We start from the raw sequence: 21,736 nt of genomic DNA, 5'->3' as shown, positions 1-21,736 counted from the left end.
GCGAACTGCTGGAAACGGCAAGGAATGTTGTGCGTCACTTCCGGCGCTCGGCTGCAGCCTGTGCGAGCCTGGAAGACGTGCAAAAGGAGCTGGATCTGCCACGCCATCGGCTGATCCTTGACGTTCCGACTCGCTGGAACTCCACCCTGGCGATGTTGGAGCGTCTGGTTGAACAGAGGCACGCTGTCAAACAGTACCTTGCCCTGGCCACTGTTTCCGCAGCTCAGAGAAGGGACAAGACCAGCAACATCCCGTCCATCGTCCCCGATGATGACTGGAGGCACATGCAGCAGGTGTGCTTTGTGCTGGCTCCCTTCCTGCAGGCCACAAACATGGTGAGCAGGGACCATGCTATGGTCTGCGAGTGGGTGCCCCTGGTTTCTCTGCTGAACAGGGCCCTCGATGCTTTGCTGGAACAGGGAGCGGCAGCCTTGGACCAGCAGGAGCGGCAACCAGCTGCGCAGTCCACCTCTGAGGGGGAGGAGGAGGAGGACTTGGTGGAGGTCCCTGACCTGGCTGCTGATGAGGGGGATCAGCACAGCGCAGCTGAGTTGGTGCGGGGGTGGAGAGAGGATGAGGCGGCAGAGGAGGAGGATGAGGACAGCACTGACGTCGATGTGCCAGCAGACGTGGCCCGCCTCTTCCCAATGGCAGCGCACATGCTGACGTGCCTGCGCAGGGACCCCAGGGTGATCCAGATGAAGCAGAGGGAGGACATCTGGATCAGCATGATGTTGGACCCACGCCTCAAGGGGAAGTTGAGCCAGTTCCTGCCGCCTGCAGGAGGAGACCCAGCGCAACAAATAAGGAGCTTGCAGCAGGCCCTTGTTGAGCGCTTGGAGGAAGCCTTCCCCCAGCCTTCCACCCCCACTGTCCAGCAGCCAGCACAGAGGCAGCAGCAGGTGCCTGCATCCAGCAGCAGCAAGCGCCCCACAGACCTGCTGTCTCTCAGCCACGAGCTCTACAGGACTGTAGAGGCTCCGGCAGCAGTGACTAGAGAGGAGATGCATGCAGCAGCATCCTCCTCCGGTCACAGCCAGCGCCTGACCCGCATGGTGGCTGACTACATGGGGTCGTACAGCGGGCTTGACAGCGATGCCCCTGTTGATCCCATGGAGTATTGGGTCAAGCGCATGGAGATCTGGAGCGAGCTGGCGCAGTACGCCCTGGAAGTGCTGTCCTGCCCCCCTTCCAGCGTGCTGTCCGAGCGCTGCTTCAGTGCAGCTGGTGGCGTGGTCACCGAGAAACGCTCACGTCTGTCTCACAAGTCTGTGGACAGACTGACGTTTCTCAAGATGAACCAGGCGTGGGTGGAAGGCGAGTTCCTGGCCCCTGTTGTCGGCGAGAGGGGGACATGAACTGGCTGCCGGAACCATCGTTAATGTGCCTTACCACCCTTTACCACCTCCTGGCTCCTGCTCACTAAGCCAGCCTGGTTCACTTTGACTATTACGTCGCCTGCAGCCACACATTTTACACCTACAGTGGGCTGCTGTGTACTGCCCTTCTGCTGTCTGTCTGTGTTTCCCACTGCCAGGGTACACAGAATTACCTTCTTCTGCTGCCACTCTGCCACCAGCTATTACGTCAAACAATAGCTATATTGGTTGTAAAACCAAAAACCAAAAAACCATTAAAAAAAAAAAAAGGTTTAATTTTTCTGAGGTGCCCGGGTTGAAAACTGTGTTGTCCCAGTTGTGTATTGGACACAATGTGGGCTGCACGACCGCTGTCTGGGACCTCCTGTTGTGTTTATTTACAGCCCTGGTATCACCGCTAGGTACCAGGGCTATTATGTCACGCTGCCTACCTGCTGCCACACTCACACTGCTCCTCCATACCTCCTCCTGCTGCTGCTGCTGCTGTCTGTCTGTGTTTCCCACTGCCAGGGTACACAGATGATTTACCTTCTGCTGCCACTCTGCCACCAGCTATTACGTCAAACAATAGCTGCTCGCCTACTCCTCCATTCCTCCTCCTGCTGCTGCTGTCTGTCTGTGTTTCCCACTGCCAGGGTACACAGAATTACCTTCTTCTGCTGCCACTCTGCCACCAGCTATTACGTCAAACAATAGCTATATTGGTTGCAAAACCAAAACCAAACAAACCATAAAAAAAAAAAAAAAAAAGTTTAATTTTTCTGAGGTGCCCGGGTTGAAAACTGTGTTGTCCCAGTTGTGTATTGGACACAATGTGGGCTGCACGACCGCTGTCTGGGACCTCCTGTTGTGTTTATTTACAGCCCTGGTATCACCGCTAGGTACCAGGGCTATTATGTCACGCTGCCTACCTGCTGCCACACTCACACTACTCCTCCATACCTCCTCCTGCTGCTGCTGCTGCTGTCTGTCTGTGTTTCCCACTGCCAGGGTACACTACACAGATGATTTACCTTCTGCTGCCACTCTGCCACCAGCTATTACGTCAAACAATAGCTATATTGGTTGCAAAACCAAAACCAAACAAACCATTAAAAAAAAAAAAAAAGGTTTAATTTTTCTGAGGTGCCCGGGTTGAAAACTGTGTTGTCCCAGTTGTGTATTGGACACAATGTGGGCTGCACGACCGCTGTCTGGGACCTCCTGTTGTGTTTATTTACAGCCCTGGTATCACCGCTAGGTACCAGGGCTATTATGTCACGCTGCCTACCTGCTGCCACACTCACACTACTCCTCCACACCTCCTCCTGCTGCTGCTGCTGCTGTCTGTCTGTGTTTCCCACTGCCAGGGTACACTACACAGATGATTTACCTTCTGCTGCCACTCTGCCACCAGCTATTACGTCAAACAATAGCTGCTCACATTACTCCTCCATTCCTCCTGCTGCTGTTGCTGTCTGTCTGTGTTTCCCACTGCCAGGGTACACAGAATTACCTTCTGCTGCCACTCTGCCACCAGCTATTACGTCAAACAATAGCTATATTGGTTGCAAAACCAAAACCAAACAAACCATTAAAAAAAAAAAAAAAGGTTTAATTTTTCTGAGGTGCCCGGGTTGAAAACTGTGTTGTCCCAGTTGTGTATTGGACACAATGTGGGCTGCACGACCGCTGTCTGGGACCTCCTGTTGTGTTTATTTACAGCCCTGGTATCACCGCTAGGTACCAGGGCTATTATGTCACGGCGAGCTGCCTGCCTCATTGACTGCCTGCTGCCACACACTCATCCTCCTCCTCCTGCTGCTGAATTTACCTCCTGCTGTCTTTGTGTTTCCACTGCCAGGGAGCACATACAATGGCGCTTCCAACATGCGTGTGCCCACCAGCTATTTGTTACGCTCAAAAATAGCTGCATTTCTGTAAAAAAAAATTGAAAAGAGAAATACGTGAAGAAGAAGAAGACGATATTGAAAAAGAAGGAGAAGGAGAAGATGAAGATGAAGAAGAAGATGAAGAAGAAGATGAAGAAGATGATGAAGAAGAAGATGAAAAAGAAGAAGAAGATGAAGAAGATGAAGAAGATGAAGAAGAAGAAGATGAAGAAGAAGAAGATGAAGAAGTAAAAGAAGAAGATGAAGAAGATGATGAAGAAGATGAAGAAGAAGAAGAAGAAGAAGAAGAAGAAGAAGAAGAAGAAGAAGAAGAAGAAGAAGAAGAAGAAGAAGAAGAAGAAGAAGAAGAAGAAGAAGAAGAAGAAGAAGAAGAAGAAGAAGAAGAAGAAGATGAAGAAGAAGAAGAAGAAGAAGAAGATGAAGAAGAAGAAGAAGATGAAGAAGAAGAAGATGAAGAAGATGAAGATGAAGAAGAAGAAGAAGATGAAGATGAAGAAGAAGAAGAAGATGAAGAAGATGAAGAAGAAGATGATGAAGAAGAAGAAGAAGAAGAAGAAGAAGAAGAAGAAGATGATGAAGAAGAAGAAGAAGAAGATGATGAAGAAGAAGAAGAAGATGATGAAGAAGAAGAAGAAGAAGATGATGAAGAAGAAGAAGAAGAAGATGAAGAAGAAGAAGAAGAAGAAGACAATATAGAAGAAGAAGAAGAAGATATAGAAGAAGAAGATCTAGAAGAAGAAGAAGAAAGATAAAGAAGAAGAAGAACAAGTATATACAGTAACACTACTGAACAAAATTAAGGACACAACTTCTCTTTCCACATTTTTTTTTAAAGGAACATCCCCACATAATCACTTGCTGTTGTTACTTGGAAAAAAAGATGTTTCTTGCATCATTCACCCTCAAAACAAGTGTTGGAAGCTATTTAAGGCCAATTCGAATAGTCAGCTCGAATAGTGAGCTCGAATACCGACTCGAATAGTGAGCTCGAAGTCCGAGGTCGAATCGAATAGTAAAAATTATTCGACTCGAATATTCGACTGACCTCGAATAATTTACTATTCGAATTCGACCAAACTCGAATTTTAAAAAGGGGTATTTGAGCATCACTAGTTGCCCCCAGTTTAGGTAGCTAGTATAGTTGCCCCCAGTATAGGTAGTATAATTTCTCCAGTATACTGTAGTCAGTATAGTTGTCCCCAGTATAGGTAGTTAGTATAGTTGCCCCCAGTATATGTAGTAGAGTTGCCCCAGTATAGGTAGCTAGCATAGTTGCCCCAGTACAGGTAGTATAATTTCCCCAGTATACTGTAGATAGTTAGTATAGTTGCCCCCCCCCCCCCCCCCCCGCCAGTATAGGTAGTTAGTATAGTTGCCCCAGTATAGGTAGCTAGTATAGTTGCGCCCCCCAGTATAGGTAGTATAGTTGCCCTGGTATAGATAGCTAGTATAGTTGCCCCAGTGTAGGTTATATAGTTGTCCCAGTACAATAAGTATAATTTCCCCAGTATACTGTAGATAGTTGGTATAGTTGCCCCACCAGTATAGGTAGCTAGTATAGTTGTCCCAGTATAGGTAGCTAGTATAGTTGTCCCCAGTATAGGTAGTATAGTTGCCCCAGTATAGGTAGCCAGTATAGTTTCCCCAGTATAGATTAACAAAGTAGATGGCCAGGTTGCTCCCCCCCCCCTCCTCCCATGCCGTCACACCTCTTACCTTCTGAGCCAGCGGCCACTATCTGTAGGATAGTCCCCGGCCCCATCGCCTCCGTCATAGACCTCATTTCAGCGCGACCCGTAGTGCTGCTGATCAGCGCTGTAGGTTGCGCTAAACTGAGATCTATGATGGAGGTGAGGGGGCCGGGGACTATCCTAGAGGAAATGGCCCCTGGCTCAGAAGGCGGCCGTGGTAAGGGAGGGTAGAATGCAGCCCCAGTGTTCATGTCGTGTGATGAACTAGCTTCAACTGGCATTATGGGCTACATGAAGACCATAAAACTGGTCAGCAGGGATGCTCGGGTAGTACTTTTTAATACCTGAATTGATCCGGATCCGGGTATCCAGATATCCGATCCGGATCGGATATCCAAATTTGACATTTTTATACCCGAACTGAATTCGGGTACCCGACCTTAGTATCCGGCCGGATTCGGATACCCAAATTGAAAACCGGAAATTATCTTTTCAAGGCTCCTTATCCCGTTTTAGCAGCTAAAAACATACCACCACCACCACCTAGTGAACCTGGAATCCGGGTAATCCGGGTTCGGATATCTGGGAGAAATCCGCGGATATCCGCGTCGGTGGTGAAACTATCTGAAAATATCTGCAGATAGCTATCCGGATATCTGCCCATCTACTGTATCTGGGATCTGGCCGGATAGGGTAAAAATGGTCGGATACCCGAGTTACCCAGATACCCGAAATCCGGATGATCATCCCTGCTGGTCAGTCATTGGAGAATCATTTTTAGGGTGTAGCCTCCATCATCAGAAATATATTGATTTTGAAAAAGTAGATGCCCAGTATTTCTATGTTATGACATGTTACCTTTTCTCTCAGTGCCAGCAGATAACTCAGTGGCCAATGGGTTGACATGCCCATTCTGTGTCCCTAGCTCCACTTCCTGCAATGCAAGCTCCATGCAATGCTTGGGGAATGAAAACCAATGTGTTCTCTTGAATGGAAGTTTGACAGGTAATTTTGTCTTTTTTTTTTTTTTTAAGCAATGTATGCTTCCAAGTGTTTCTTTTTCTGTTTAGGACTATTATATTACACATACACTTCCAAATTCTACATTTCTCATCATCTATAGTAGTTCCTCTCCCCAGCTCAGTAAGTCTATTAAAGGATACCCAAAGCGGCATGTGACTGTAATGATCCGCTCAGCTGTCTGTGCAGGCAGACAGCTGTTTGATCATTCCTTAAAGAGAGTCTGAAGCGAGAATGAATCTCGCTTCAGACCTCATAGATAGCAGGGGCATGTGTGCTCCTGCTAAAACGCCGCTATCGCGCGGCTTAACGGGGGTCCCTTCACCCCCAAATCCCCTCCGTACAGCCGGGGAGCGCTTCCGCATTGGGGCAGGGCTAACCGCCGCAGCCCTGCCCCACGCGCGTCTGTCAGCGCGTATCTCCGCCTCTCCCCCTCCCCTCTCAGTCTTTCTTCACTGAGAGGGGCGGGGGAGAGGCGGCGATGCGCCGCTGATAGACGCGACTGGAGGCAGAGCTGCAGCTGTTAGCCCTGCCTCCAGGAAGAAATAAATCACGACCAAGTTTGCAACCAAGGTATGCGGGGGGGGGGGGGGGGGGTGAAGGGACCCCCGTTTAGCCGCGCAATAGCGGCATTTTAGCAGGGGCACACATGAGGTCTGAAGCGAGATTTATTCTCGCTTCAGAGTCTCTTTAAGTCTGAGGGCTGCAGGTCTCTGGAAAAGAGACATGTCTTCACTTTGCAAGTTTCAGACTTGCTCTGCTACTGAGGAATTTGCATAAACTTGTCATGCAAATTGTCTAGCTGCCTCCTTTGATGGTTTGCAGTATAAATACTTTGTGCTCCCAGAATTCCTTGCTAGTCATGATGATTTGTTCCTGCTAACACCTGGAGTGTCAGCCTTTGCTATCGTTTGCTAAAGATTATCTTAGAGTAATTCCTTGGGACTGCACTAGGCATCCCTTCTAGTGCAGTCAGGTTGTATTATCTGTATTGCCTTGTTCTGTTTCTCTGCCTCGATTGTCTTGTCACCAGCGGCGGTCGACAGGAAATCGGGAGTGTAGGCCAGAGCTGCGGTTGCTACTGGCTGCTCCATCTGTCTGGATTGCATTCGCCCTAGTGGTGGTGGCAGTGCTTCCTTATATATTTTGCCTTAGGGGTGCTAACCAGAGCAGCGGTTGCTACTGGTAGCCCCATCTGTTTGTCTGTCTGGATTGCATCCGCTCTAGCGGTAGCAGCGGTGGTTCCTTCTATATTCTGCCTTAGGGGTGCTAGCCAGAGCAGCAGTTGCTACTGGTAGCCCCATCTGTCTGTCTTGTCTGGTACGGACGCTTGCTGTAGGCTCGGTGAGGTAACCGTTTAGCAAGCGTTCGCGTTCTCTATTTTGTGTTTGTGTTCGTTGGTTAGTTAGGGTGGCATGCTTATCACTGGGCGCCTAACGCGCGGTGATCGTGTCTTAAACTTGTTCGCTGTTGCGAATGAGTGCGGTGTTCGCGTTTAGCTAGCGTTTGTTATTTTCCTTGATGTTCTGATCATTGTTTATTGCTGTGTCTTTCTTGCTACACTTCTGCTCTGTCTTATTCGGTCTTGTGTCACTATTGGCAATCGCCACTCTTGTGTTTGCGTTCCCACTTCGTTTCCGTTGTTGTGTGTTCCCCGTCGCTGGGTGGTGACTAGATTGGGGGACACGCATACATTCTATCTCTGTGCTTATTCAGTCTTGTGTCGCTGTTAGCAATCGTCATCTCTTGCGATTGCGTTCTCACTTGGTTTCCGCTGTTGTGTGTTCGCCGTCGCTGGGTGGCGACTAGATTGGTGGACATACATACATTCCATCTCTGTGCTTATTCACTCTTGTGTCGCTGTTAGCAATCTCTATCTCTTGCGATTGCTTTCCCACTTGGTCTTCACTGTTGTGTGTTCACCGTCACTGGGTGGCGACTAGATTGGTGGACACACATACATTCTGTCTCCGTGCTCTCTCTCTTTAAGGGCTATCTTGCTCTGCATTGCTTCCCCTCATACAATTCCTATCTGGCATCTGTGGCAGTACAGAGGGGTTGTTCCTCTGTTCTCCACAGCTCCATCTGCCGGCAGGAATTCCCCTCTACAGGTGCATTGCACCGCAGCTGGGTTCTCTCAGATTATACGCTTGTAGAGGGTTTCCGCAGTGTCAGCGCGCATCCTGTGCGCTGACCACGGAAATAATTCCACAATCGTTACAGTGACACGATGAGATAGACATGTGTATGTACAGTGCCTAGCACACAAATAACTATGCTGTGTTCCTTTTTTCCTTTCTCTGCCTGAAAGAGTTAAATATCAGGTATGTAAGTGGCTGACTCAGTCCTGACTCAGACAGGAAGTGACTACAGCATGAACTTCACTTATAAGAAATTCCAACTATAAAACTGTAATGAATAGCAGAGATGCCGCCTGACGGCGGGGCGGCTGTCTCCGCGTTCAGACCGGCGGTTTCTGCACAGCAACATGTGTCTGGTTTGCCTGGGCCTTCTAGTGCACACAGATGGAGAGCTACGCACGCGCGCGCCAGAAGACAGGACCTTTATGCCAGCAGGAGAGGTATCAGCTGATCGGAGCCCAGTGGAACTCCTGATTGGCTGAGCGGCTGGGGGCGGCGCTGTGGAGCGCCGTAGTATATATAGATCTTGCTTGTCAGTTGCTGGTTGTCTGCCGTTGCGAATACTTATGTGTGAGCACTCAGACCTCAGTCAGATCCTACAGTGTGTTAGAACCAGTTGGACCTGGGAATTCACACTTAGCCAGATTCCGCTCTTAATGTTTACTTTGTCATCTTTGTGTTATACTTTAGATCAGTTCCAGGGTGTTGAGACCAAGGACCTCACACCCAAGCATAGGGTTACTGTGCTATTACTGTGTTATACTTTAGACCAGTTCCAGGGTGTTGAGACCAAGGACCTCACATCCAAGCATAGGATTACTGTGTCATTACTGTGTTATACTTTAGACCAGTTCCAGGGTGTTGAGACCAAGGACCTCACACCCAAGCATAGGAGACTGTGTTATTCTTTAGACTAGTTTCCGGGTGTCGAGACCAAGGACCTCACACCTCAAACTAGGATTGTGCTTGATATATGTTATGACCTCTGGCTTTGTTGACCTCTCTCATGCTTTCTGTCACTGTACCTTATCTGCTCGTGTGTTGCCGACCTGGCCTGTCTGACCCTTCTAACTGTCACTCTTCCCTCGAGTGATCAGTCTGTCTGTACTACCCGTGACACTAATCCACCAGGTGTCAGTTAACTGCATGGACCTCCTGCTCCTCAGAGAGTCCTTCCTGCAGTTCAGCCAGTGGCCTCTACCTCATAGGAGTCCACTGACTGCAGTACAGTCTGATTCCAATCCATCAGGGAATCACTGGCTGCAAGTATATTTCTATCTCCTCCGCTTAAAGAGATAGTCTCTGCACAGTCAAGGGCCACCTGCCTCTCAGGTGGTCACTGGCAGCAGTAGCATCTGTGTCTCTCGCTCCACGGGAGATAGCCTCTCAGTTGCACCAAGCACTTATACTCATTGGGTGTCCAGAGGTTAGTCATACTTGTATTATTGGTGATTCTGCAGATCATCCATAATCAGGTATACATCTGTATTGTTGGTGATACTTCAGATCATCAATAATCAGATACTCTCTGTGTGCTGACACCAATCGTTACAAAAACACTTTCCTAGCAAAAGATGGCTTCTGGGAGCAAGAAAGAGATAAAAAGGGGAATTTCTTATCAGTGAGGGTCACTTCCTGTCTGAGTCAGGACTGAGTCAGCCACTTACATACCTGATATTTAACTCTTTCAGGCAGAGAAAGAAAAAAAAGGAACACAGCATTGTTATTTGTGTGCTAGTCACTGTACAAACACATGTCTATCTCACCATGTCACATGTCACTTCGGGTATCCTTTAACCTCCTGCCGACAGCGTCACACCAATGGGTGTGGCCGCGGCGGCAGCCCCAGGACCGCATAACGCCGATCGGCGTAAAGTCTTGGGGCCAGCTAATGCAGGAGATCATGCGCAGGCTGCGTGCGCATCTCCTGCTTGGGGGGCGGAGCTCTGCCCCGCCTTCAGTCTCTGAGTGGCAACCGCCGCTCGGGAGACTGTTAGATGGGATGATCGCCGTGTATATATATGTACAGCAATGCGATCGGCAGCAGCGCTGTACTGGGGACAGCCGTGAGCGATGCGATCGGCAGCAGCGCTGTACTGGGGACAGCCGTGTGACAGGCAGGAGCCTATGACAGCCGATCGACAGTATTGGCTGGCTGAGGGGTGGGAGGGGTTTGTTGAAAAAAAAAGAGGAAAATATTAAAAAATCATACAAAAACACACACATAACTATTTATTAAAGAAAAAATAAACAACTGGGGGGCGATCAGAACCCACCAACAGAGAGCTCTGTTGGTGGGGAGAAAAGGGGGGAGGGGGGAATCACTTGTGTGCTGTGTTGTGTGGCCCTGCAGCTTGGCCTTAAAGCTGCAGTGGCCTATTTTACTAAAAATGGCCTGGTCACTAGGGGGGTTCAGCACTGCAGTCCTCAAGAGGTTAAACCGGTGTCCAAAGAAAGCCTGTACTTTGTTCATACTTCAAATAAATGTGTCATTAATTGCACCCTGGAGTAACTGCGTCCTACAGTAACTGCATCCTGGATAACCAGTCATGTTTACTACAATATTTTTCTTCTTATTTCCCACAGCTGATTAACCTCCCTGGCGTTATGATTATTTCCAGATTTAGGGTTTAAAAGCCGTGCAATTTATTTACAAACTTTTAGACCCTAAAAATAAGAAAAAAAAACAAAACAAAATCTTACCACAGAGAGATCTCCAGCAGCTCCTGCATGTAACTCACTCAAGCACGGGATTAGCGATCTGAGCTGCGTATTTCCACCCCGAGTCTGACTCGGGGTTACCATTTAGGAGGTTAACAGTTGGTTGTTTTTCTTTGAACAAGGAATGTCTCAGCCTGAAAAAAAATTAAGCCAGGTACACAAGAATGAGAAATGTCACCAGCGAGGGATTGTTACTCGATCTCTCAGGCAACAGTGCAGGGCCAACACTGTACAGACAGGTCTCTATAGCAACATGTTCTGTTGCTATGCAGGGGAGCGGGAGGAGGGAAAAGCACTCAAGGGATGTCACGTGGCAGGTGAGTGGGGAAAACAATGCTCTTGGCTAGAGATTGGCCAACTCAATCTACCCGGTGGATGGCTTGCTAAGACATTGGGGACCGCTGTACACATGCTAAATTCTCAGCACAGGGTGTTTCTCTGAAGAATTTCAACAGTCACAGGCCACATACTTTTTCTGTGGAAATTGGAATTCTGCAGAAATGTTAGGCCAAACACAAGACTTTCCTTGGTATTGCAATTTCTGAGGTAAACCTCCAAATTTTCTGATTGGTCCAATACTACCAGGTATTTCCAAGTCCTGTGGTTGGCCTAAAATGTCCAATTTTAGGCCAATCACAACACTTGGAATTTGGAAATACTAGTATAAGACCAATGAGAGAATGCAGAGGTTTACCTCAGAAGTCAGAATACCACCAACATGTTAGTCCAATCACAAGGCTTGGATACTACCGAGTTTTACTAAGTCTTGTGATTGGTCTAAAATTTCTGTGGTATTCGAATTACCAAAGAAAAATTCTGCAGCCTTTGGTCCAATGCTTTGGGAATTATTTGGCCAATCGGGGAATTCAGTAGTGTATCAAGGAAGTCAGCAAAATAGTGTATATACGAAAAAAAATTAGCATATTCTGTAAAAAACATTTTTTTAAAAATTCCATAACTTCATTAACAAAAATAGCAAAAAACAAACAAAAAAAACCCACCTTTCTGCAGAAATCAGTATTCAATATTTGCGGTAATCAGAATTTCTACAGAGCTGAATATTGACATTTCCAACTCTTCCTTTTGACAATGCATTGGTGAGGTTGGGTGCCATTATATCCATGCTAGATACTTAGCAGCCAGAGGTGGCCATGTCCAGCTGCCTTGCCCAAGAATCATATAACTTGTGTACAAAGCTTCTAGAGAACCTGAGGTGAGAGGAATGTGGATGATGTCATCCAGGGTCGGACTGGGACACTGGGGGCCAACCAGAGAAATTTTAGCTTGGGGCTCATGCACCTCATGATTCTGAGCTCTGTAAAGTACTGCAGAAGATCTAATTGCTATATAAATGCAAATTATGTAGTAGGACATTAGACTATGGGCCTGATTCACAAAGCGGTGCAAACACTTTGCACGCCTGTGAAAAGCCCTTTATCACGCCTAAACTTAGTTTAGGCGTGATCTGAAGGATTTCTCGCGAACTCCCGCGCGCAAAGTTTTGCACGTGTAGCGCGGTGCGCTACGTGCGCAGCGCACCGTGCTTCGCGCGAAGTGCCCATTAAGCCCTATGGGACGAGTTAGAGCACAAAGCGGTGATAACTTTTCTGGTGCAAAGGTTATCACGCCTAAAGTCTTTTAGGCGTGATAACTGAGTTATCACCGCTTTGTGAATTGAGCCCTATGACTATGGTAGGGATTAGATTGTGAGTTTGAGTTAGATTGTGATTGCTACCCCAGACAGTGCAGCTACAGACAGCACCGCGGCCACAGGCAGCAACAGTGTGGCCTCAGCGGTGCCAATAGCCGCATGGCCAAAAGACAGAGCAGCAAAGACAGCGCAGCACCCACAAACAGCATGACGGCTAAAAACAGTGCAGCCACAGACAGCCACAGTATGCGGTAGCCACAGACAGCATGGCAGCCACAGCGTGTGACGGCCACAGACAGAATGGCAGCGATAGCGTGTGGCAGCCCCAGTCTCAAGTCTTTTGCAGTCTCCAAGAGGTTTTCTTCCAAGATTGCCCTGTATTTGGCTCCATCCATCTTCCCATCAACTCTGACCAGCTTCACTGTCCATGCTGAAGAGAAGCACCCCCAGAGCATGATGCTGCCACCACCATATTTGACAGTGGGGATGGTGTGTTCTTAGTGATGTGCAGTGTTAATTTTCAGCCACACATATCGTTTTGCATTTTGACCAAAAAGTTCCATTTTGGTCTCATCTGACCAGAGCACCTTCTTCCACATGTTTGCTGTGTCCCCCACATGGCTTGTGGCAAACTGCAAACGGGACTTCTTATGCTTTTCTGTTAACAATGGCTTTCTTCTTGCCACTCTTCTATAAAGGCCAACTTTGTACAGTGCACGACTAATAGTTGTCCCATGGACAGATTCCCCCACCTGAGCTGTAGGTCTCTGCAGCTCATCCAGAGTCACCATGGGCCTCTTGACTGCATTTCTGATCAGCACTCTCCTTGTTCGGCCTGTGAGTGTAGGTGGACGGCCTTGTCTTGGTAGGTTTACAGTTGTGCCATACTCCTTCCATTTCTGAATGATCGCTTGAACAGTGCTCCTTGGAATGTTCAAGGCTTTGGAAATCTTTTTGTAGCCTAAGCCTGCTTTAAACTTCTCAATAACTTTATCCCTGACCTGTCTGGTGTGTTCTTTGGACTTCATGGTGTTGTTGCTCCCAATATTCACTTAGTCAACCTCTGAGGCTGTCACAGAGCAGCTGTATTTGTACTGACATTAGATTACACACAGGTGCACTCTATTTAGTCATTAGCACTCATCAGGCAATGTCTATGGGCAACTGACTGCACTTAGACCAAAGGGGGCTGAATAATTACGCACACGCCACTTTGCAGTTATTCATTTGTAAAAAATGTTTGGAATCACATATGATTTTCGTTCCACTTCTCACGTGTACACCACTTTGTATTGGTCTTTCACATGGAATTCCAATAAAATTAATTCATGTTTGTGGCAGTAATGTGACAAAATGTGGAAAACTTCAAGGGGGTCGAATACTTTTGCAAGCCACTGTAACTGAATATGTGCAGTATAATTAGCCATACCGTGATTGACAATATATGCAAAATGTGATTAAAAAAACAAGAAAAAAAAAAAACAACAAAACCTGATAAACATGAAAAAAAAATAATGAACTGGAACACTGTGGGATAGAACCTCACCTAAGCTAATGTTTTTTTTTTTTTTTTTTTTTTTTTTTTTTAATGTTATGCATTTCTTTCCTAACAGGAGCAATTTCGGCATCAACTTTGCGTGGCTGCAGCACAAAAAGCATCTGTGATTACGGAGTTTTGAATTTCACCGATTTTGGGTATCCGGTAGTCGCTCAGTTTACCTGCACGGGTGGAAACCAGAGTCTTCAGAGCGGTTTCTCCTCCCCGGCTGTGGTTTTCCTGTTATTGCTTCTTAAGTTAATCCTCTGCAGTGTCTGATAGGAAATGCAAATCCATAGCAAAACACGAGTCTTTATTTTGCTTTGTCAGCTGAGAAAAATAAATACATCTTTTTTCTTTCTTTTTCTCCCCCACCCCCTTCATTTTTGCAGTAATATGGCACGCAATATTAAAGCAGTCATCTGCCTATAACAGTGATGGCGAACCTTTCAGAGGCCGAGTGCCAAAACTGCGACCCAGCATCAACCTATTTATCACTGAGTGCCTATGGGGTGTGTGTGTGTGTGGGGGGGGGATGGGTGTGGCCATTACATTGTATGGGCGGGGCTAACATAATGATGTAACAGCGAGGCATAAGAAAGCAGTGTTTCCGCCATGATGTGGGGAAACGAGGATTCGCATCATGGGTGTGCATAAACTGTGTGATGCTATTTATTAGTATTCCTGCCGTAACCCCAAAGCAGCAAATATAGCCAACTATGACCATTAAATAATAAATGCAGCAACAGTTACACCAGACACCAGAAAATAAACGGAATGTGGGCAACATTTCAGCAGAAAATAAACGCAGTGGGCAACATTTCAGCAGAAAATAACGCAATGTGGGCCACATTTCACCAGAAAATAAACACAGTGGGCAACATTTCACCAGGAAATAATGCAGTGGGTCACATTTCAGCAGAAAATAAACGCAGTGGGCCACATTTCAGCAGAAAATAAACGCAGTGGGCCACATTTCAGCAGAAAATAAACGCAGTGGGCCACATTTCAGCAGAAAATAAACTCAGTGGGCCACATTTCAACAGAAATAAACGCAGTGGGCCACATTTCAGCAGAAAATAAACGCAGTGGGCCACATTTCAGCAGAAAATAAACGCAGTGGGCCACATTTCAGTAGAAAATAAACGCAGTGGGCCACATTTCAGCAGAAAATAAACTCGGTGGGCCACATTTCACCAGAAAATAAACGCAGTGGGCCACATTTCAGCAGAAAATAAACGTAGTGGGCAACATTTCACCAGAAAATAAACGCAGTGGGACACATTTCACCAGAAAATAAACGCAGTGGGCCAGATTTCAGCAGAAAATAAACACAGTGGGACAAATTTCAGTAGAAAATAAATGCAGTGGGCCACATTTCAGCAGAAAATAAATGCAGTGGGCAACATTTCACCAGAAAATAAACGCAGTGGGCAACATTTCACCAGAAAATAAACGCAGTGGGCCACATTTCACCAGAAAACAAACGCAGTGGGCCACATTTCACCAGAAAATAAACGCAGTGAGCAACATTTCACCAGAAAATAAACACAGTAGACCACATTTCACCAGAAAATACACGCAGTGGCTCACATTTCAGCAGAAAATAACACGATGTGGGCAACATTTCACCAGAAAATAAATGCAGTGGGCCACATTTCAGCAGAAAATAAATGCAGTGGGCCACATTTCACCAGAAAATAACACGATGTGGGCAACATTTCACCTGCAAAAAAGGAATTTACTCGCCTGACAGAAGTCTCCTCTCCCGGCCGGCCTCTGGCGCGCAGCTCCCCCGGACGATCCTCCTGCATGTCTCCCGTGCTGAATGCAATAGCAGGGCTACGGGAAGATGGCGCCCGAAGCCCTGTACTGGAGACACAAATAGTCTCCAGTACAGGGCTTTAGACGCCATCTTCCCGTAGCCCTGCTCTGCCTCCCGGGAGACTATAGAGGCTGGAGTGGGGCTGCGGGCTATGAACTGGCGCGGCGTCTAGTATACACTGCGGGCAGTTCATGCAGTTTATAGCGCAGCAGCGCGTGCCATAGGTTTGCCATCGCTGGCCTATAACATGCATGTCTTTAAATAGTCATTATTCCATTGTTTACCATGCACTAACTGCTGACAATACTGCCGTGTGCGCAAGTAGCACACAGCAATAATAGCATAACTACCGTCAGCAGTGTACAGCACGTTACAAAATTAGCATGACCCACAGTCAGGGCCGGATTAATCATAAGGCACTGTAGACCCATGCCTATAGGCACCTTTTGTGGAGCCCATCCTCAATGTCCCCTCTCTCAGTTGGAGGGTCATGTCACTTGCCACTCGGTTCCAGTCTGGCAGCCGCATGTAGTTAGGGGTGGAAATCCAAGGCTTAATCAGTGCCATCTGTGAAAGTGAGGGTAGAGTGGTGGGCAGCGTGGGTATTGCATCCTCCCTGCACCGCACCCACTCTGGCCACACACACTGACTTTTGCCGCCTGCTCCTCTCATCGTGGTGGGGAGTGGGCTTGAGACAATGTAAGGTGGTGACTTTCTAAGGTGGAGAGTTATGTGTAGCCTCCAATCATGTGTAGCCCCTCCTCCGATTGTGTGTAGTTTATTTTGTATGGTAAGTAGGGCCATATTATATAATTATTAGATTTTTTATTATTATTAAAGTACAGGACAGGGGGCCTTGTCCAAGATTTTGCTGAGCAGGCCCACTCTTTGATTTATACCACTGCTAGGTTCATGTACATTTAGTTATTTATGTTTTATAAGAAAATAAGGGCTGATATTGGGGGTGTGGCCTGTGTTATGGGCAGAGTTAATTATAGCACTAGAATCTCTGTGCCTACAAGCTCCTGAAGTGTAAATCCGGCCCTGCCCACAGTCCATGATTCACACAGGTAACTACCATACTACTAATGCGATAACTACCAACCATAGTGATGCTTGTACCTTGGGTCGCACTAACTGCATAACAGCTGGGACACTGCTGACGGTGGTAATACTGCTATTCGCTGTCTGTGCCTAGCAATATTACCAGTGTAACTCATTTTATCCGTTAGCACCAGGCTCTGGCTGAGTGGAATCCACCAGACAATGACTTTCCCCTGCGGCTTGTGTGCTGGTTCCTGGAGTGGTATCTTGACCTTCCTGCTGTAGCTCTTCCTCCATCCTGCCTACTATGCCAAAATGATGTAACCCGTTTTATCCATTAGTAACATGTTCCGGCTGAGTGGAATCCCCCAGACACTGACAGATGAAATTATCAAAGATTTATTTGTAACCCAACGGTGGTCACAGTAGTTGCAATCAACCAAAAACACGTCAATGTCTCAATACACTTCCCTTGCACATCAAAGGTCAAAATGCACAATACTCTAGTCTTCACAGCCGGTAAAAGCTGCGGAATAAAAGGTTAGTTACATAAAAAATATATTGAGCTACAAAAGGTCTTCTTGTACAACAATCAACCACTATATACAGATCACAGTACCGTTGTTGGGCGTGGGCTGGGAAAAGGGGTTGGTCTACTGAGCAATTGAGTCCAGTACCTAATCATTTCTCAGTCCCTTGCAACCAATTTGTGATGATCCGCTCAGCTGGCTGCACAGGCAGACAGCTGTTTGTCCATTCCTCTAGTCTGTGGGCTGCAGGTCTCTGGAACAGAGACCTGTCTTTCCATTGCAAGTTTCTGGTCTGTTCTCTTGCTGGGGAATTTGCATACATTCGTTATGCAAATCCCCTACCTGCCTTCTTTGATGACTGGCACTATAAGAGCTTTATGGTTCCCAGAATGCTTTGCTGGACATTTCCCTTCCATGGTCTGTTCCTGATGGACACTGCTGGAGTGTCAGCCATTGCTATCTAGTATAGTTAATTCCTGGGGGTTGCTTTATGCTCCCCTTCTAGCCCAGTCAGGTTGTATTATCCGTATTGCCTGTTCTGTCTTGTCTTGCCTGTTGCCATTGTCCTGCCCCTATGGTGGTCGACAGGAAATGGTTCTGATCTCTGTTCTTGGAGTATAGCTGGTGCAGCGGTTGCTACCAGCTATCTCTTCTGTTCTGTTTCCTGGGATCGCGCTAGCTACTTTTCGCTAGCGCTGGGGATCCTTCTGTTCTGTCTCCTGGGATCGCGCTAGCTACTTTTTGCTAGCGCTGGGGATCCTTCTGTTCTGCTACTCTGTACCTGGATCACGCTAGCCACTTTTCGCTAGTGCTGTGGATCCTATCTCTCGTTTGTCCCTGTTTTCGTGTGTCTGTCTTGTCCGCTACGCTTGCTGCAGGCTCGGTGAGGTAACCGTTAAGCAAGCGCTCGCGTCCTCTGTTTCATGTTTGTCTGTTAATGGTTAGTTAGGCGTGCTTGTCTCTATTGTGCTTATCACGAGGAGATCGCGCATAACCGCGTGCACTGTTGCGAATGAGTGCGGTGTTCGCGGTTAGCTAGCGTTGTTATTTTCCGTATCTCCTTATTGTATTTGCTGTGCCTTTGCTACCCTCGTATTCTATTCTGATCTGCCTTGTGTCACGTCTGGCGATCGCACCTCTCGCGATCGCGTTCCTATTTCGTATCTGCTGTTGTGTGTGCGTGGTCGCGCGGTGGCGACTGGATTGGCGCACACACATACAACCTATCCCTTTGCTCAATCTCATTCGCAATCGCCTCTCTTGCGATTGCGTTCTGCGCTTCGTACAATTCCTGTCTGGCACTTGTGGAGGTACAGAGGATTGGTTCCTGTGCACTCCCCAACGCCATCTGCCGACAGGAATTTCCCTCTACAGGTGCGTAGCACCTTTTTGCTGGGTGCCTGCAAATATACGCTTGTGGAGGATTTCCGCCGTGTCAGCGCACGCGTTGTGCGCTGATCACGGAGAAAGTTCCACAACCGTTACACAAGTCCAAGCTATATTGCTCAGTAAAACCTTGGGGGACACTCGTGACAGTTCGCAATATAGTACTGAACAGTTAACAGTTTGTTGGTTACTCCAAATAGGATATTCACCTTGTTCAAAAGTAGTTGAGACTCTTAATACTGTATTTGTAGCACTTAACACACTTTACTCTTAATACCTCCCCTTTGGATTGGGCCTCCCAAAATAACAAACAAAATAAAATATAAATCGAAATAAACAAAAAGTATTAGAGCAAATAACAACAAATAAAACAAAATATGAAGTGACCAATGCACCCCTCTATACCATCAACACCACCCTCCTACAATAGAACTCTCCCTAAGTGCACTTTGACTTTAAGGCTTAATAAGCTCCAAATTAGAGTTGTTGCAAAACGTGTAATCCAAGTAAGTTAACTCTGTTTCTTGATCAGGCATCACCTGGTTTCTCCTGCAGCACACTTTAATATCACAAGATGCAATGTAACTCCTCCTCCTCCACTAACTTTGTAATGCTGACAGGTTCTCTTTAAATATCAAACTCTTTGTAATCATGCAGAACACATTGACTGTAGAACATATGAAGTGTAACCCTTAACTTGAAATGGACTTGACAGGAATAATGTCTCCATATATATATAGCAGGACTTTATGCAAGCGGGGACTGTGTCAGCTCAGCAGGGTACTTTATGGAGGCTATTAATGTCTCTCAGTGACAGCAAGGCCTGACTTTTCAATTAACTTCTTATAATCAACAGGAACTTTTCTCACTTTATATCAGCAGCTTTCTTCTGCATAAGCAACTGTATTCTTAACACAATGTCTCTGTGTCTATATACCTTTCTCACACAGGCAGTCTCTAGTAACGCCACTTATGAACAGAGTTCGGGCCTCTCCAGGCTCTGGGTTGCTATCATCAGCAAGCTTATGCTGGACACTGGCTACTACCTGTACTCATTTTTTAGCTTGTAGACACAACCAAAATGTCAGTACATGCTCTTATTATATCTCGATTGGACTATTGCAATATATTGCTTGGTGGACTCCAACTAACTGACTAGCACCGCTCAATTCTGTACTGAACTCTGCTGCTTGACTCATTCATCTCTCCTCTCACTCTTCCTCTGCTGCTCCTCTCTGTCAAGCTCTTCACTGGCTACCAATTAATGAGAGGATTCAGCTCAAACTCTTAACCCTAACCTACAAAGCTCTCCACAATCTCTCTCCCCTGCACATCTCCTCACTAATCTCCAGATACCAACCCAAACGCAATCTCAGATCTGTGCACACGAGCTTCTTCTATCCTCTTCAACAATTACCTCCTCACATTCACGTGTACAAGACTTCTCACGTGCCTCACCCCTCCTCTGGAATGCCCTTCCACAGCACATCCGCCACTCTCCCACCTTTGAAATCATTAAACGCTCTCTCAAAACTCACCTTTTCCGACAAGCATATTCTATAGCTTAGGCCATGCACCCACTAAATAACCTAATTACACACTGCCTGTATATATACTGTATACTTCTCCCACCTCTTGTTTCCACCCCATTCCTTTAGATTGTAAGCTCGCAAGGGCAGGGCTCTCACCCTTTTGTGTCATTGAATGTTATTAATTTAATTGTTTGCACTCTTAGGCATTTATACATTTTAGTCATCATGTTAAATTTGCTATTGTAACCAGCAGCTCTGTATTTTGTATCAGTGTTCATTTATGATGTATATCATTGTCTGTATCATTATGTATACCTTGTTTTCTTACATTGTACAGCACCACGGAATATGTTGGCACTTTATAAATAAATACATAAATAAATAAATAATAATAATAATAATTGTAGATGGCTCTCAGGCCGATACTCATCTGACTGCGTCTGACTTTGGCTCAGGGTTGGTCCGGGTTTGCCGTCTCCGGTTCCGGTTCGTGTCTGGCCCACTGCCGCTGTCCTTACTACTCGACTGTGTCTCTCTGTAGGGCTGCCGGATCCCCCTCCAGCTTCCGGGGGACTGCTACGGCCTGTGTCTCTGCTGCGGCGTCCCCTCCATCACCCCCCCCCCCCCCCAGCGCTCAGGGCATTCGCGTGGGCCTCATGCCCCTAGAAATGGGACAATGTAATTATATTTCAATGATGTTTCCATACTGGTGCGTTTGCAGTGTGGTGTGATATTTTCATCAGAAAAAGGGCTCGTTTCCACTGGCGTTTTTGATGCGAGTGGATAATCGCATCGCCTCGCACCCCCCTGCAGGTACTTACAGTTGTCATCCGTACACCGGATGCGGCGTCATGCGGCTTCCCGTCGGCAGCTATGGGAAATCACATGCGTGCTGCAGAGAAATGCAGCATGCTATCCATGATTGCCCCAGCGTCCCATCGCGCCAGATCGCGTAGGTAAATTTGCATCAATGGAAACGACTCCATTGATGTGAATTGGTAGCATTTTCCTTGCGGTGCGCTGATCGCATTGCACCGCGTGTAGTGGAAACGGGCCCTAACACGCATCATGCTGTGCTTTACCAGGGGGCATGCGCAGTCACAGTTGCAATGTGGTGCAATGATTTTCCATGGCTCCCAACTGTCCCTCTTTCGGAGGGAAAGTCCCTCTTTGGAAGCCCTGTCCCCCTGTCCCTCTTTCCTCCTCATTTGTCCCTCTTTCAGGACTTTGTCCCTCTTTCTATGTAAATATATAGATTTCTCTACTAAATATATATGTATTTCTACTAAAAATGAGTTTGATTCACTTTAAACTTTATTCCCATCCTTTAAATTGATATATTACTAATTTTAAAATGTTAATATGAAGGATGATAAATGTGAAAAAT

General features: G+C 46.8%; 1 protein-coding gene across 1 annotated transcript in view; it reads left to right on the top strand.

Annotated features, from left to right (window-relative positions):
* LOC137522950 (phospholipase A2 inhibitor and Ly6/PLAUR domain-containing protein-like) overlaps nucleotides 1-19,778 on the top strand; it is a 71,688-nt gene extending 51,910 nt beyond the window's left edge. The window contains exons 4-5 of the mRNA XM_068243108.1: nucleotides 5,833-5,967; nucleotides 19,768-19,778. Of these exons, the coding sequence (XP_068099209.1) occupies nucleotides 5,833-5,967; nucleotides 19,768-19,778 (146 nt within the window). The remainder of the gene's footprint in view (nucleotides 1-5,832; nucleotides 5,968-19,767) is intronic.
* Nucleotides 19,779-21,736: the final 1,958 nt, after the last annotated feature.

Source organism: Hyperolius riggenbachi, chromosome 6 (assembly GCF_040937935.1).
Source record: "Hyperolius riggenbachi isolate aHypRig1 chromosome 6, aHypRig1.pri, whole genome shotgun sequence".
Lineage (NCBI taxonomy): Eukaryota > Metazoa > Chordata > Amphibia > Anura > Hyperoliidae > Hyperolius > Hyperolius riggenbachi.
The sequence above is the reverse complement of the archived record's forward strand: the minus strand, read 5'-3'. Positions and strand labels throughout refer to the sequence as shown.